This window comes from Leopardus geoffroyi, chromosome A2, assembly GCF_018350155.1.
Source record: "Leopardus geoffroyi isolate Oge1 chromosome A2, O.geoffroyi_Oge1_pat1.0, whole genome shotgun sequence".
Taxonomy (NCBI): domain Eukaryota; kingdom Metazoa; phylum Chordata; class Mammalia; order Carnivora; family Felidae; genus Leopardus; species Leopardus geoffroyi.
This window is the reverse complement of record NC_059331.1, coordinates 75,332,460-75,345,134: the sequence shown is the minus strand read 5'-3', so window position 1 is coordinate 75,345,134 and position 12,675 is coordinate 75,332,460. Positions and strand designations below refer to the sequence as shown.

Below are 12,675 nucleotides of genomic sequence, written 5' to 3'. Positions count from 1 at the left end.
TTAATTAATTTTCGAGTGATGACATAGCACAACGCTAGGGTCTACATGACGGTACGTTTTCTGTATCAAACATTTCTCAACACCTCTCTAACGTAACGTTAGTTGCGAACCTTGAAAAAATGCCCCCATTTTAATACCGCAAAGTTGTCCTGCAAAAAATTTTTTTTTGACAAGCCAGAAAGAGTACGCCAAGTGGTGACCTTAAGTTTACATGCAAACGTTAATAACTTCACAAAGCCACCAAACTAACAGTTGCTATTAATGGCTTTGCATTCCACAAAGGAACTTTGCAGTTATCTGTCAGGTTGTGTGGGAAATCCCGTTGCGACCTCAATCCTGAAAGGGTTAAAAAGCTAATGGATTATATTCATGTCACCCTCATAATAGCTAACCCATGTGACATCAACAATCTATCCTGAAGTGTGTGCTCTCAAATAGCTTAACTTAAATGAAAAAAAGTTGAAATCTTTGTCATCACCTTACATCAAGTAAATCATTTCCTAACCTTTCGGAAAATGAAAAGTTTAGTGACTACTATTTACACACTTTGAATATTTTATATTTGAGTGGTCATCAGAGTTTACACAAATGATTGTATATATCCATTTCCAGTCAACAAATATCAGGGTATCTGTGTTATGCGACGGTTAACATTTCAAGCTTTTCTGTAAAGGTGACGTTGTACAAAAACCATAAAGACTCCTGCATATTGTCCGAAGGTCATTTAGAGATTCTGAAAATAAAATCATTAGGGACAGCCTCACAGAAGCGGGTGATGACTTATGATTGAAAAAAAAAAAATTATGTGGTGGCTTAGAACCCAAAGCCTCAATTATCACATGAAATAGTTAATTTGTTTTTGTTTTGGTCTTAAACACAGGTTTCTAGAGTATTAAAAAAATCCTCATAGGTTTGTTAAACCTTTAGCGGCAGATTACAGCCTATGTTTTGTCTTTGGTGAATAGCTGTTTGTCTCACTTTATTTACTTGGTATTGGGTATTTGTCAATGTCATTTCATATCTACAGAAAATTCTTACGCTCTATGGAGGTAGTGAATGTGTGTGTGCGAGTCTGCCGGAGGTCACATGACGGTTTCATCCTATTTGGTGAAGCAGCTTGACTTTTTTTCCCCTTGCTTTTGGTGATGGTTGTGAGTGCAGAAGTTGATTGACAGATGCATGCCAGAAACCCCCATTCTCCTTTTCAAAGACAACATATGATGGATTGCGATCTCTCAGCCCAGCAGGACACGGGGACCATGCAAGCTGTAATTGGTCAGGTATGGAGTCAGCCATTTCTCAACTCCCCTTTTTTCCACAAGGGTCTCACCATATGATTCACATAATTCATATTTACAGCACCATCTTTCTATCTGTATCTTCAGCTACCTGCCAGCGCAGTGCTTGAAAGTGCGGGAGGCAATAGGCACCCAGTAAATCTAGCCAGGGAACCTCAGCCTCAAACTTCCATGCGAGGCTTAACAAACAAAAATTCAGACAGCAGCAACAACAACAAAAAATCCAAGGACAAATCTAATTTATAATTTGGTCTGGATGTTTAAAAAAAAATCTATTTTTAAGAATTTATTTTCTGTCGAGATCGTGATCTCTGAAAGAAAGTGTAAGGAGAGAATAAGGTGCTACGTTTCCTAGGTAGTAGTTAAAATTGTTCTGTTCCATATTTTTATTTTGGCTATATTCTACATCTCTCTCTCCCTCTCCCTCTCTCTATGGAAAACAGAAATCTAGGAATACACGTGCCTTTACTTCTAACCCAGATAATGTGTGATTGAGCCTGGTAAATGGTCTTGGCGGCTGCAGAAGGGGCAGGCTGCAAATTAAACACTGCCACACTCTGAAAGGTCCAGGTGGTCTGGTCGGCTTCCTAATGCAATCCAGCACCCCAGCGTTAATAAACAGCTCTATTTAGTTCCTCCTCCCTGGATCCAGGGAGGTGAACTGATCTGGGGCTGCTGTGATGAAATGCCAGAAGAATCTCTCTCTGAGGCCTCACAAGCTGATTTTTAGAGCTTTGCTGTTCTGTCGTCTTTGTCTTCCAAATGGGTCAGTGAGTCTTGCTCTTTCTGTTTGGCGCTTTCTGTGCAATCGGTACTTTATGTTTGTGCTTAAATGTTTGCGTCCGTAAGCTGAATCCGAAGAGGAAGGGATCGTTGTATTTTCATTTGCCTTCAGATAACTGCTGTAAAAGGAAGGGTGATTTTTCTATGATGGGGGTGGGGCGAGGAAAATGAGAATATATGTGTTTTCTTTCTTTCTCTTTTGGGGAATGTATTTTTGATCCATTTTTTTCTAAGTTATCTAGGCTTACTTATGAACTGTTAACTCAGCAATCAGAATGTGGTTACGAATATTGATAAACTCTTTAAAAGTTTTGTTTTTTTCTTTTTTGTGGCACACTTTCCAATCAAGACAAGCTGGCAAAGTGATGATGTGAAATTTGTTTGCTGTATGTTTAATAGCATGGTGGAAAATATACCATTTGACTCTGTTTTCAACCAAATTATAGCGAAGCACTTTAGGGTTCTGAAAGCACATGGTTTATTAATATCAGCATGCTTCATAATGTATTTTTAGATGGGAAATGTCAGATATATAATACCATGTTTCCACAGGCTCACACTATTTTAAAAGCAGTAGATAATCTGCTTCAATGGAACAATATTTAAAAAAAAAAAAAAACTTCCAAGTTGGTTTTTGTTATACAGACAGAAAGTGAAGTCTCTGGGCATACATTTGGCAGGAGAAAATATATAAAGACTGATTTTATATGCTGTTAATACCTACTTTAGTGTAGGTGTTCAGTGATGAGCAAGTAAGTATATCAAAGTTAGCTAAAATAATCAGGGCATATAGAATTAATTAAATAGCCTGCTAAGAAAAGATAACCTTTTCGTAGAAAAAGAACACTTGAGCTCCTGATCACAGTTTTGTCCTGTTTAATAAAACTTTTCTTGGGTTGTAAACATGCTCTCTCTTCTGAATGTCATCGTAAGGCCATAATACTGTGCAAAATTACTGTATTCCATCCCCAAGTGAAAAATAGGAGTGCCTTTCGTATACATTTCCCTTAGTTGGGAAAAGAAAGCTTGTTTAAAAAAAAAGATGGGAGACATATTTCTAAATTTTTATGCAATACTGTTTTTTGGAAATCACTGCAAAGGTATATATACACTTTTAAAAGGTTCAAATATATACTTTCAAAAAGGAAATCGGTATACATTTTACAGACACCAGATTAAACTCCTAATTTGTCAGGGTCTAAAAGTGGTGGTTATTATTACATGGCTCGGCATTTTGTACATTTTAAAGACTTTGTATGTCCAGGAATTACACCCATTAATGACTTGTTAACAAATACTTTTTAAGTACTTGCATCAGAGTAGCCACATGGTTTCTGGAGAGCTCATTTCTCATAAATTATTTGTTATAAAAAGGCTCAGGTACTGTTGTCAAGCTGGTAAATTATAACAGTTGTCGTTCTGCAGGTTGTAAAAATTTTCTGTATTAAAAATGTACAAACATAAAAAATGTACAAACTAAAATGCTTACTTCTTCTGAAACTGAAACAGAGGCGAAAGGAAAGATAGCATACTGTCCCATATGCATCTATAGAAGTAAAAAGGAAGAGGGCATAGATTTTTGAAATGATTTAATTGTTATAGCACAGATAAAAATATTTACCCAGATGATGACTTCTAACAATAACAAGAATGTGAAAATAATTTTTTTTACTGCTTTTCAGGCAATCATAATCAAAAATACATGTTTCTTTTAAGCTGTTGATTTCAGTACCCTCCTTTGCCTACTCAGCAGGTGCGAACAGTCCCATTTGGTAATGCAAATGTTAGTTCGTCCTCAAATACATATTAGAATAAAAATTATTTCTGTCCTTCCCCCGCGGCCCCCCACCCACGTTCTTAATTCTGGTCCTAAGTGGATTTGGGTTGGAGGAGCAAATAACCGATTTTCAGTGGTATTTTCCATTCAGGATACTGAAAGATTCCCATGAAATATGATCTTTAGGTTTTTCATTCATCTCTAAGATCAAATATCCAGTTGCTTCTACTGGAGAGAAGAGTAGACTTCTCTGCGTTGCTGGCCATGATCCAGCTGGAGAGAGTGCACTGACTCTATGGAGCACATATTGCCTCATAAATGTCTTTCCCCCAGGATTTTCTCTCCCCCAAGCAATTAAGCAGTCTAGTACTTCAGAACAAATTCCCTGCCTGGGATATCAAGATCAAGAAACTTGGTTCATTCATACAGTTCTTGGAAATCATCTGGATGTTTGATAGTTATCTGTGGCACACTTCCTAACCCTTGGAACTATAGGGTGGATTGCGGTCTTCAGATGATTTTTCAAATCAACGCAAACTAACCAGTTAAGTAGGTTCTGAGCCATAGGTTTGAACAGCATTTGAAAATGAAGGCTCGCATTTTCACCCCTCATGGTTATTAAATGTTTACTGCAGTTTTCTTTTTTGCAGACCCGAGCTTGTGAGTGACAGATTAGTTCATCAGTATTACAGAGCTCCTGGTTGATGTTGTTTTTTTTTTCCCCCCTCATCTCAGGCAGACGGGTCACCGTGTCCAATCCTCCTTCTGGCACTGCTGTCCCCAGAGGACCCTTGGCCAGCCTGCCATCTTGATGCACAGGCCTCAGGGTCTGGGCTGGCTGTGCGTTTCCTTATACTGGCTTCTGCAGATATTACAGAACAGAGGATATTAAATTAGTTGTTAATAAAAACAACAGATGAGGCAAATTAGATAAAAATATTTATCAAGCATATCTAAGAGTTTGCTAGGAATGGGGAGAGACACCGCTGGGTAAAAGCGCTCATGGGTATGCTTCCAGGGGTCATGGCTGAGGGGTCGGCAGAAGAGCGGAGAAACCATCCTTGGTAGGACAGGAAGCACAGTCCAAAGCTTTTGCAATTTACCTTACCAGTAAAATGGGTATTTTTTCCCCGCAGGGTAAATTTAGACAATTCAAAGTGTTTAAAGGGGCACGTTCGGAAGTAAATGCAGTTATTTGAGACAGTGCTCGAGAGTGTGCCCTAATGGCACGGAGGGAAAGTGCATTTGGCTGAATAGGATTTCGGTGCATGTTTTCTCATGTGAAGCTTTTAAAACCCCCAAAATATTTCATTGTTCTGGTCATAAAGCAGTTTTGCATGTGGGTTTATTTATACCCTGTTCCTGAGAATGTTCAACATGGCTCTCAGAGCAACGTGCTTAACTAGTCCATATTCAAGCTGAAAGGGAGTGGAGGTGGCCCAGGGAGAGGGGCCCCCAGGGTGTGTAAATAATACACTTGCTTATTCTTAGTCCGTTTCCACTGATTTTCATGCCCTTTCTATAAACATTAAACCTTAGGGCTAACCTCACCCTGTTTCACACATGCCAAGCATAACTCTCGTGTGCTCTAAAAACTCATTTTTGTAGGTGTGACTGCCCTTTTCATATGAAACCAACCTATCACTTCAGCAAATTTATATATGTTAGTGAGGCGAAATTGTTGTTTGGATTTAATTGAGAATCCTGTTTTTGAGGGCATTTAGGTGAAGAGTATACAGTTTACTAAAAAAAAAAAAAACTAATGAAGGTTTATTCTTTCTGAATACGAAATGGTGCTAGTATTCCTTTGTAAGGAATTTGTACCGTGGATTTGTACTATGTCTTTCTAATGGACTCAATACTCCACTCAGAGGAAAGTTGGTGTTAGCTTTTTGTATTCTACTGGATGAACTCAATTTTTATTACCTTTCAAATATTTTTAAATTGAAGTTTAGTATGCTACCTGAGCAGGTGTTTAAATGGTAAAGCCAGTCCTGCTCACTAAAGTAAGGGTGTATCCGTATCGTAATGATACTGTACAATAAGGTCAGTATTCATACTAAACCAGAGCAGGAAAGCTGGTCTTGAAACCATACTTTCTTTTCTGTTTTTAAGATCAATTAATGAAACTCCCTCTATCCAAGTGTAAATTTCAGTGCTTAAGAATTTAAAGCTTTTGGATTCACATCGCTAGAATATAGAGAGAGGTTGCTGGAACACTGAAATATGCATGTTCAATGTAAGACAGTTTGAATATAATGTGTTTCGTGTATATCAAATCTGTGGTACTTGTTCAGGAGACAGGTGAAGGAAGGATCCTTTTGTTGACAGTCTCTTTGCTTATGTAAACTGCATTTTACCAGACAGTTGAAAGCATCTTTCTGTTTTCATCTTTATTGTTTGCCAAAATTAGAATATAACTCACGTGCCTGCAGATATTGAAAAGCTCCACTCTCCCTTGCATTGTGATATCATACAAGCTGTTGCTTTTTTCTAACACTTGATTGAGTAAAGGGTAAGGTTGTGAAAATAAAATGCCAATATCAAAGGATTGGACTTGAAGAAAAATAAGCAAAAAGGTAAATATTGACCATAATCTGAACACTAGCAGAAAATTTAACACAACTTTTGTGTTAAATTTGACACAACTTTTAAACTCATCTGTATTTCGTGGCCAAACTTTTACCTGGGAGATAGGAGCTGCTCTCACTATAATTTCACACCTTCATTTATGTTCTTCCTTTTCTTTCTCCCTGCCTTCCTTCCTTTATGGGGGGGACGCAGGGAGGAGGTGAAACGTATGCCCAATAGAGTAAATTACTGAGTCAAAACTTGCTCTGGGATCACATGTCAATACTGTGTTGAGTCATGTTGCCTTGAGCTGGTCCAAAATGATAATCAAGATATGTACCAGTTTTGCCTTTTGCACAATTCTTCTGAACCCTAGACTGAAGAAAGAGCGGTGAGAACCTGTCATTACATTTCACTAAGATTCATTTTTCTTTCTATTATTTTCTTGCTCTTCCCACTTCTACAACGTGAGCCAATTATAGGTGAAAACTGCCTAATTTTTATGGGATACAGTCTTCCTGTTTTGCTCTCTGCTTGTGCTGTTTTCTTTACTCCAGCAATAAATGACCACATTATTGTTATTTCAGAGCCACCACTCCTAAATATAAAACCATTGTATGCAAGGGAGGGCAAAATACTTGAAAGCATTTCTGATTATTAATACTAAAGGCAGCTCTCGAGGTGTTAAACCAGTTATTTTTCAAGTTGGTTGGCTTCAGAAAATAGCTTTTTGTTTTATCACTGGCTTTAAACCCCCCATGATATGAAGGACTCTTTCTTTAAAAGACCGAGATTAGCTGTTGATACTTGGTACTGATTCCGGGTGAACTGTAACCCTTTTCCCTTCAGTCACATTTTTCTAACCATAACAACAAGAAAAAAAGAAAAATGAAGATCAACAGAATATTCTAAATTTCACCTCTTTTCCGTCCTCCTTACCACCCCTGCCCCCGTGCAGGGGGGTGGCTTCTTTCAGTGGGAAAAGATGCCCGTACAATTCCCAGCTCCCCCCTCTTAAGGTCAAAGATGCAAATAAATGTGTCCACACCTTCAGTGAAGGAAAAGGAAATAGTTACTCAAACGCACTGCTCTGGTATTTTGCTCTTTTCCTTCACTGTCATTTTCCCCTCAGCTTTCCCTCTCCTCCCTGCTGTAATCCAGAGTCAGCGTGATGAGTAATAAGTGAAAAGTGAATCCTCGTGGGCTGCCCAGGCAGCAAAGGGCACCGGAGAGAAAGGCAAGACCTAGAGCAAAACAAAGCAAGACGGAGGCAGAAAACTGACCAACACTCTGGATTCTGTAGTTAGTGTTTTTGTTGTTTTGTAAGCTGATGTCGCGTCGCCTGGCGATTTTAGATCACCGAAATAAGCAGCGAAATGATTACTTTAGGACAAGACAAATACAGTTTTAAAACAAAGCCAAAAGGAGAAGGAAAAAAAAAAAAAAGAGAAAGAAAAGCTTCACAGTGTTTTTGCCACGGAGCCACGGAACACAAATTTCAAGATTAAGGACCCCTTTATTTGGGGAGCTTTCTGCGAGTTTAACCAGTGCTTAGGTGCTGTGGAAGAACAGCCTTATTAAAAGGGATGTTTCCTGTGGCTAATATGATGCTGACTCAGCATGTTTTATAACTTTGATTGTTCATGAATAATTACAAAGTGTTTCGAGAACACATCTATGTCTCACACCTAAGACCTAAACACTTGCAGAAACCGATCTACTTTAAAAAGATTAAATACTTTTTCAATGGTGTTTTTCGCATTGATCAGTACTCAGACCAACTCCTCTTATTAAAAACAAAGTGCATCGGGGCGCCTGGGTGGCACAGTGGGTTAAGCGTCCGACTTCAGCCAGGTCACGGTCTCGCGGTCCGTGAGTTCGAGCCCCGCGTCGGGCTCTGGGCTGATGGCTCAGAGCCTGGAGCCTGTTTCCGATTCTGTGTCTCCCTCTCTCTCTGCCCCTCCCCCGTTCATGCTCTGTCTCTCTCTGTCCCAAAAATAAATAAACGTTGAAAAAAAAAAATTAAAAAAAAAAATAAAAAGTGCATCATTTACAGAGAGGTTAGTTTTCAGCGCAGAATTCAGGTACAGATTTTTTTTAAATGTAATACTTTATTATTGAGAGTAAGAGGCAAAATACTACACCAGCAGAGAGACATGGATGTCAGAAACCCTAGTTGATATTGAAGGTATGTTAAAAAAAAAAAAAGTAGATATTTCTTAAATTGTCAGTTGTATTCTTTGAAAATTGGACGCCAGCGTGGGCAAGAATGGGGCCAGGTACACCGTCCTAGGCTATGGCGGGTCAAAAGACAGATAGAGCCAGTTAATTTTGTGAGCCTTAAATAATACTAGAAAACAAGGCTCTCTCAACCTTTTAGACAAAAGGTTGAGAGTTGGGACAAACGTAAACCCCTGCTTAACGTGCACGAATAAAGCCAAGAACATCAAGCTCATTTCACTTAGTGTCAGCCCTGATGATTCATCATTATGGTCAGAGCAAACTCTGGTCTCTGGGCTGAAACAATTTTATCCATTTTTTTTTTTAAACAGAATGTTCCAGCTTGGATCTTATATCCTTAGGGTTACAATATTGAATTCTGAATCTGGAAACTTAATCTTGCAGCCAGATTTGACAAGATGCTGGTTGAACGGGAGGCAGAAGTGATTGTAGGATGAAATGCCCCAGGTCAGAATTTGGGAAAAGAAGAGATTTTGTGGAAATTTGGCTGTGTTAGAAGAACCCCAAATTTGAAAATTTCTCACTGCTCATATCAGCAGATGGTGTTCAAGGGTCTGAAAAGTACATCACTGGCTGTATTTATTTTCTCTGGTTCAAATCTGTCTAACAGAGTTGATTTTCATACATTTGAGGTGTATTTCGGAGTGTTTCACTAATGTTGCTAATGTAAAGGCATTCATAATAATATTTAAAAGGTTTCTGGGAGCGAAGATGAACATTATTGTCCAAATCCAAGGCAGTTATACTGTGTTTCTTGGCAAAATGAGAATACTTGATTTAGTAACTAAAGTTGTGTCTTTAAAAAATTTTTTTTTATAATGTTTATTTATTTTTGAGAGAGACAGACACAGTGCAAGCAGGGGAGGGGCAGAAAGAGAGGGAGACACAGAATCCCAAGCAGGCTCTATGCTCTGAGCCTTCAGCAGAGTCTGACGCGGGGTTTGAACCCAGGAACTGTGAGATCATGACCTGAGCCGAAGTCAGACACCCGACTGGTGCCCCAAGTTGTTTCTTTTTTGAAAACTTTTTCCATGTGTAAACGAATCTATGCGTAGATTTCCAGGGACTAAAGGATTTGGAGTAAAAATGAAAGTGAGGCAATGTAATTAGTGAACACACACACCCACACGCACATGCACACATACTCCCTAGACATTGTAGAATACTTATTCAACCCCTAGTAATATAAAAATATTTTAACTGTTTTCAATTTTAGTGCCTGAAAAAATTATGGTAGGTGTTTATTTAAAATACTCTTCATTTCAAGAAAGTTGTTCAAGCAAATGGAAAAACACTTTACAACTTCTAGAAATCAACTGTAGAAATTTGAGTACATAGTTGATCACTATACTGTAAAAGGATGATTATTCTGGTAATGATGTTGCCATTACATGGAATGGTAATTTCCTTCCAAAAACAAGGATGCTTTGTTTTGCATTCTACTCCCATTTCAGAGCTACTTTCTACAAGTGCTGAAACATACCAACTGGGATTGTTTTCTCTCTTTCTACCATTATCCATCAAATAGGAGTTAAACAGCTAGTTCAGGCAAAGAGTGGAGCGTCTGAGTAGAACATGAACGTGAGCACAGTTGTTATATGCATGCCATCGGGACAAGCCACCTAGTAGAATCCTAAGAGTCTTTTAAAATTTTTTATTAAACAAATTATAAAAGTAATGTGTGCTTATAACAAACAACAGCAACAACACAGAAGAATATAAAGTGAAAACTGAACTACTCCATCATTCTACCGTCATCAATAATGTATTATATCGTTCCAGAATTTTTCTATGCACATAGAAGCATAGAAAATCTTCAAACACTCCAGATTCGTGCTGTAGACAGAGTTCTACAACTTTCACATTTTAAAAAGATACCTTGAACATCTCATATTATTATGAATAGATTTCCATCCTTCTCTATAGTATTCCCTTTCATGGATATACACTGACTTATTTAAAAACAGTTCTTTTCTCTATTGAGATCTAACTGACATACAGCATTATATTTGTTTCAGGTGTATGATATCATGATTCGATATTTGTGTGTATTGCAAACTAATCGCCACAATACCTAACCAGTTCTTTCTTGATGAACATCTAACTTTTCAGAAATAAGTCAGTCTCTGAAATAAGACTAACAAATAGAGATGTTTCATCCTTTTGGCACACACAAAAAATTCCGGAATCTTCTAAGCGGAGTTTGCTTTACCAAAAGAACTCGTAGGTAGTGTCTCCTAAGAGAAGGTGATGAGTGATCTTAGAAGAGAGGGATAGCTTTATGCCCCAAGAATACTTATTCATCATTTCGATATTGAACACTCAGGCCAATGAAAGTAGCAATAAAAATCACAATAGTGTATTTAGTGACAAAGAAGTAAGAACAAGAGATAATGACACAGGGAGCCGATTCTCAGTCAGATACGTTATGGCTCTCAGACTTCTGGGTTTGTTTTAAGACACCAATTCAGCTGAACAAAATGCATAACTTATTTTCTCTCATGGGCCTCACTGCTATTTATTAAGATAATTGACAGAGATATATGTTTCCAATGCATGATTCAGTTAGTATACCTAGATTAGTGAAAAAGAGACCAGAAGAAATTCATGGTCATTAATGTCAGTTAAATTCCTGTTTTCTATATTTCATATTGTCAGACTAATCCTTCAACCATGATTCATAGGTTAAATAATGCAGTCAGGAGAAGGGCCGAATCAAACCTAATCAGACATAGCCCTTGAATTCAGGTAATTTAGGGTTTTGGTAAGGTGGACAAAACATGTACTCCTTAAATACTGAAGAGAATGTGAACGTTTCTTTTGGGATATCCTGTGCTCATTCATCTTTACCACGTCACTTCCCGTATACTAAGGAGAAAACGAAGTGGCTAAATGAAATCTTATTTGTATGAGATGGAGGTATGAGCTGCCTGGGCCATCTTTCCCAGCCCAGATTCCCAGAACTGATTCTGGGGAGCTGCTGGTTGGGGGGTGGGCGGTGCATGCTTCCTCTGCTCTCCCTTCTTCCCTACAGAGGCTGGGACAAGTAACCTGGCCAGGAAACAATCATGCGTCATTTACAAGTTTAAAAGTAGCTGGTTCCGCACGTGAAGCTCAAAACTGGCTCCCAAAACAAACTGCAGAGTAACGCTTTGGTCTTAGCGCTCTCATCTGAAACCCACAACTCTAAGAAGTTAGGCGCAAATCATCCCTCCCATTTAATGGCAGTGGACACTGGCTCAGAGAAGGTTATATGTCTTCTTCACAGCCATATTGCCAGTGAATAAAATAAGTGAGTTTTGAACCTAGAAATCCTTTCTAAGGGTTCACCGTTTTCCTCTTTTCCACGTCTTAACCCTGGCTGCCCCCTAGAACCACCCGGGAGAACCTTGGAAAAACCCACTGGTATGCAAGGTCCATCCCCAGAAATTCTGATTGAGTTTGTCTGGGTAGGGCCTGGGTTAAGGGCATTTTGAAGAAGTTTTACAGGTGATTCTAATGCACTCTATTATAGTGCCTCTTAAATTGCATGAATGTTATTTTAAGTAATAAAATGAAACAATAAAGATTAAACAATGTCACCCCTGATGCACGCTCAGGTGCCCCCCCCACACACACACACAATCATAAGTCCACAGCAGAAGAATCAGTGTGTGTGCGCGTGTGTGTGTGTGTGTGTGTGTGTGTGTGTTGTATGTTTCAGTGGGAATCTTGAATCTTGTAAGCTTTGCTGAATATCTAAGATAATTTTTTAAAGTTTATTTATTTATTTTGAGAGAGAGAGAGAGAGCGCGCGCACAGGAGGGGCAGAGAGAGAGAAGGGGAGAGAGAGAATCCCAAGCAGGCTCCACACTGTCAGCACAGAGCCTGATGCAGGGCTCGAATTCATGAATTGCGCGATCATGACCTGAGCTAAGTCATGCTGGACACTCAACCGACTGAACCACCTAGGTGCCCCTCTGAGATAATGTTTGATAGTATTTTTTTTATCCAGAAGAGAGCTAG

The 12,675-nt window shown here is 38.8% G+C and overlaps 1 protein-coding gene across 2 annotated transcripts in view; it reads left to right on the top strand.

Moving 5' to 3' along the window:
• Positions 1-1,111: 1,111 nt before the first annotated feature.
• The window catches only part of POU6F2 (POU class 6 homeobox 2), a 495,064-nt gene continuing 483,500 nt past the window's right edge, over positions 1,112-12,675 (top strand). The window contains exon 1 of one of the 2 annotated variants that reach the window (XM_045494367.1): positions 1,112-1,280. In XM_045494367.1, coding sequence (XP_045350323.1) covers positions 1,176-1,280 — 105 coding nt within the window. In that variant the 5' untranslated portion in view covers positions 1,112-1,175. Of the gene's footprint in view, positions 1,281-1,879; positions 2,065-12,675 lie in introns of those variants that run through there. The other variant, XM_045494365.1, reaches the window with a different exon arrangement.